This window comes from Nestor notabilis, unplaced genomic scaffold (assembly GCF_000696875.1).
Source record: "Nestor notabilis isolate BGI_N333 unplaced genomic scaffold, ASM69687v1 scaffold16216, whole genome shotgun sequence".
NCBI lineage: Eukaryota > Metazoa > Chordata > Aves > Psittaciformes > Psittacidae > Nestor > Nestor notabilis.
In genome coordinates, this window is record NW_009933505.1 from 7680 (window position 1) to 12994 (window position 5315).

At 37.7% G+C, this 5315-nt stretch overlaps 1 protein-coding gene across 1 annotated transcript; it reads left to right on the forward strand.

Moving 5' to 3' along the window:
* Positions 1–612: 612 nt before the first annotated feature.
* On the forward strand, positions 613–4620 carry LOC104407593 (RNA-binding Raly-like protein; the record flags this gene model as incomplete). Its single annotated transcript, XM_010016917.1, has 3 exons — positions 613–660; positions 3726–3889; positions 4540–4620. Coding segments are annotated over 3 exons (293 nt in total), but the record flags the coding sequence as incomplete, so codon positions are not given.
* Between the last annotated feature and the right edge of the window lie 695 nt (positions 4621–5315).

Genomic DNA, 5315 nt, shown 5'->3' on the forward strand with positions numbered 1-5315 from the left:
TGTATTTTCCTTTCTGAGCCTGAGAGGAAAAGCACCTCTATAAAACTATTGCTTACAGCATTCATTTTTCCTAACTTTTTTCCTTTTCTATTTATGAGGAAAGAAGATTTAGTGAACTCAAGGACCAACAGTATAATCCTTTTCATGTTTCTCATAAATCAGATTCATTGTCTTATGGCTGTTCACCTACTCACCCCTTTAGCAATCTTTCACGTATTTAACATTCTTACTAGTCTACTGGTTATGCTATGTTAGCCCAGCTAAGGGTTTCAGTATTAGAATGCTCCCTTCATTTGATCACTCAGAGAATTACACTATAATGATCCTCTAATTACAGAGCTGTCATGCTGTGTTAAATCTTTTCTATATATGCTGTCAACTGTTTACACTGTTCTGCATGTCCTGGATTTCACATTTCCAAATATATTACTGTGATAGCTGACAACAGCATTGACAAACTTAATGTACAGTGTATGGTTGTGGAAAAGTAGGGGAAGGACTTTTAAAAAGGTCTTGGAAAGTGAGAGTAAACCAATATTACCACAGAAGCTTTAATCAATGTGTATATTTCTATAAACCAGTTCATTCCTGTTTTTCTGTGTTTTTCCACAGTGGTTATGTCTTTGATTATGATTACTACAGAGATGATTTCTACAATCGGTATGTGTGGTTATATTTTTGTACATCCTACACCATTTCTACTGTTTGTTTATAATGTAATCACATCATTTGGTTAGACAGGTCTGTTCTGATTTTACGTATTATTCATTTCATTACTTCTATTATATATCAGAAGAAGACTATTTGAATATATCACAAATAGAGAAGATTAGCACCATCAAATACATGCATGCACATTAAACAGTTCTTTTGGTCTTATCCTTCTCTAAGAACTTTTGGGGTATTTTCTGTGCTGAACATTTCAGTGGTAGTTTAATTGCTCAGTGTTCATTCCTACAGAATTCTTCCAGACTTACTTTCACTGGAACATATAGCAGCTGTAAAATTCTTCAGCATGGCACTCATCTCTTGGTCTTTCCATCCATGTGTATGAAAAGATACGGAATGTCTCCTGAAAAATGTGTCTTCCAAGAATGTTTAGAAGACTAGAAGACCTTGAGAGATGCAAAACCACAGTCTGAACAGAATGTGTGTTTCTAAAGGAGGAAAAGAAGTGTGGATACCTGAGCAGCTAGAGACTTGTTCTTTGAGTATATACACACGGTCTAGCTTAGCACTGTGGGAATTTATTCATTCAGATGTAGCAGAGTCACCACAACACAGGGTTAACATAGATGACCACGGATATCCAATTCGTGATCCAGCAGTTCTATGTCTCTGCATTACAGCAGCCTGGCTTAGCATAGGCCAAGTGAGTCAGAGGGGAACAAAGTATTGCTTCACCAACCTCTTTTAATCTGAGATTTCTTTTATGTAAAGCAATGGACAGTAGCAGGGGAGTGGTTTCCACCCTAAAGTTATCATGCACTATGTATCTTTCTGCTCAGAAACACTGTAAGAAAAATGTAGAAACAATATATTTTGTCTTTTCTTCTTTTTTCATGTTGATTTAATTTGAGCTATTAGTTTTGGTTTTGCATGTAAATGACCATGCTCCCTTTGGACAGAGATAAAAATAGTGAGCTATAAACAGGTGGAGTAAAAGCTATCGGTGTAGTTTAATCCTGCTTAGTCCAGCCTTGACAGTAGGAGCAGCTTATTCCCTATAAAAAGTTAACTTCCACAGGTTTATGTTTACTTTCCCTAAGCTTAATGCTCTGAATTTCATCAGTGGATTTTTATGTTTTTAAACAGAGTACTGTTTCTGATCTATGCCACCTGAATATTAAAGCTACATGTCTTTAGTTTTTTCCCTAATTCTATATATTATGGGTAGCACAAATGAACAACGATAATAGTTAAATTTTGATAATAAAATACTTGTGAGATATTAAAGGTAGTTTCTGTGGAACTTGGTGTCTATCTTGATGATTGCCTTATTATGGAAAACTGCTGAGTGAAATGTGTCCATAAATCTGTTCTAGTGTAATTTTCTGATGTATAAATCTTTCAGGAGAGGAAGGCATAGGGAGTCAACAAGCGGCTGCATGGTACTGAGTTACCAGCTGGGTTTAAATCACGACAACGTGAAATACTGGAAAGTGGAAAAAAAATCACCTTTAGAATAATAATTGCATGATAGCTTACAGTTCTGAAACATATGATTCTATGATTTTTTCTAGTAATGTGAAATGGAGATTGTGGCTAACTTCCAGATCATCCAATTTGATAAATGATGAGTGACAACAAACAATAATATCTCTGTTAAAAGTCCCAAAAATGTTTTAGTGTTCATCTTCATACACAATTGTTTAATTATGCTCACAATGGTTAGAAACTGCTTATTTAGCAAGAATATTCAAGGCCACAAAGTTCAAGTTCAGTGGGGGTGACATGATCTCTGTGACGCATTTTGGAGGCAGCTGTTGAAAACAAAGGAGCTGATTATATTCCCTGTAGGATTATGGTACAGACAACAGTAAGGATGCTGGGATTTAAGCATTAGGTGTTTACTTGCCAGAAAACAGGCTAGAAGATTTAAGTTTGATTCTGCTTCCTGTCCAGCATGCTGTTAGACAGTGTGGTGAGCAAATTACTGTTTCTTGGGTGTCTGTTTTCAAATGTGTATCTATCTACCCAGCTGGGTGACTGTAGTCAGAATTGTGAAAATTAAACATGCAGTTACAAATTTCCGTAACTACTAGTTGCAAGTATCATTTGAAAAAAACTCAAGAACATTTCATGAGAATGTTGCTTGTCCCTCTGCTTCAGTCTCTGATCTGTAAATCTTCATTTTCTGAACTTTCTTCTCCTGACCTACCAAATGGAACACACATAGGTTTTTATTTTTTAAGTATATCTGTAGTTTTAATCACCTTTTCTACTGCATTTATTTTCTTCTATGCAGGTTAGTCAGCTGGTGATAACTGTGTTTTTAGGATTGGGTATTCTGTTTGGGAACACTAGTTCATTTTGGTTTCAGGGTGTCTTTTATTGACTGTAGTAATTCTCTGAATATTTACTTGCTACAGTGGGGTTGGTTTGAACAAGACTTCTTTCTATTAAGCATGCTTGAGTATTTTAGTCATCCCACATCAATTCATTCTTCAATAAAGAGAGCATATGCTGAGACCTCTTTTCTATGAATTCAGAAGGACATACAGGTGCCTCACTATAAATACTCTCATTATTTCAGAAACTGCAGGATATTTCTTTATGGTGATGATTTGCTTCAGAAATGTTCAAATTTTTTTTTGTCTTTAAGGATAAGAGATAGAAAACTAGAATGTAAGCCATGCATGTAATAAAGGAGCTGAAATGTCACCACAACAAAAAGTACTGCAATTAGCTGTGTGCAATGAAATGATGTGGACCTGTGGAAAGCAGGTTATGTATTTTCCATAGTGCAAATAACATGGTCCCATAACACATCCCTCATTAAAATTATACAAAAAATATGAGCTATGCACTGGTCTGTGACTGAAATCTGAATATGGCACTTAATGTGCATAGGTCCTTGAAATCTAATTTGACTGTGATCTAAAGTGATTACAGTTTCAAAGGGTAATTTTCTCAAAGATAACATGAAAATTTTGTTGACAGGGCTTCTATGACTTGAAATCACATAAGGTTTTATGGAGTCCAGATGACTTAATCTTTTCTAGGTTGTTTGATTACCATGGTCGTGTCCCCCCACCACCTCGTGCAGTGATTCCACTTAAACGCCCTCGTGTGGCTGTGACAACAACTCGCAGAGGCAAAGGGGTTTTCTCCATGAAAGGAGCATCACGATCCACCTCAAGTGGGGCTTCTTCCTCAGGATCCAAATGTGAGTTTCTCATATCAGTTGGGTATTATTGAAACAACGATCCTAGTAATTTGTGCAAGCAGACAAATTCCATTATATAGCCCTGTTGAAGTTATTTCCTACCCTCAGCCTCTAGCTTGACAAACTGGTTTGATTACTAAAGCTGTCACGCCTTTCCTGCAAGTCAAAGAGCACACTGACGTAGGTTTTGAAGGAAATCCCATCAACATTTGACCTACTCCCTTGGCCTCATTAGAAGCCTGTTTAAAATCTCCTATCATCCTGACTTCTTATGCACCATGAGGTCTTATGAACGGCTGATAATAAATCAAAGCTATTAATCTTGTTATAGACAAAGGCACACTGATTTCTGTGGAGACTTGAGGGTTATATGTGAGCTGGTGGGGAGTGGGCTGGGGGTAATGGGGGAGGTTGGGTGTGTGTCTTTTTTTTGCCAGATTCCTTTGAGGGTAGAAAGAGGCAAAGTGTCTTTGCCTGTTCTAAAGGGAGTGCAAACCAGGACTGGCAACTTGGGGTTGTTCAACACTTCTTTAGTGAGTTGGCCTTAGAAGAGCTGATGAACAGTAGGCATTCCCTCCTCCATGATGACCAAGACACCCACCCCATAGTATGTCCTGGGAACTTCATCTTCCTCTTCGTGCATCTTTCAGCACCCACCTGTCTTCCCCTGCCCCTTATGTGGAGTGATACTGTCCTTGGAAGCGTCACTGGAAGAGGAAGAGAAAGATCAGGTAGGGATCGGATATTAGAAGGAATGAAAGGACTTCAATAAGACACTTGCAGTACCAGACTGGTGAACAAAGCATCATGCTGTTTTACACACAATCATGAAATAAGTGAATCCACCAACAGTACACCTTACTGCAAGAGGGATTAATTATGGCATCGACATGAGCCAATTATATACTCTAATAAATCCAATCTCACACATTAACATCTAACAAAGAAGATGGACCTCCAGTGAGCCCACTAATGTCCATTCTTGATCCTATTGTATGAGCTGATGGTATCAGAGACCTCAAAAGAAAATACGTAATAAACATGCATGTGACTGAAAGAATGTAAATGTGATAAACAGAGCTAAAGAGAATGTTGTACATTGTGAAATAAGGAGCTTAAGCAATTCCTTAGAAAGGATGATGTTCTGAGAAAGAGAGTCTCTGTTGTCTGTACAGTTGAATCATGCACAAGTCTCCAGAGAATGAACTGGCTATATGCCCACTACCAGTGGCTGGAGCTTTGATACCTGGCACACAGGAAGACATTTCAATTTAGGTGTAATATTATGGAGCTCACACACACCCTAAGAGGATGTTTGGGAGTAGCAACACTTCCTTTGTTCTCTGGAGGATGAACATGAGTCTAGACATTTTCATACACATCTTGAACTAATCCACTTGTCCATAGCTACATTTTGTCTTTCCTC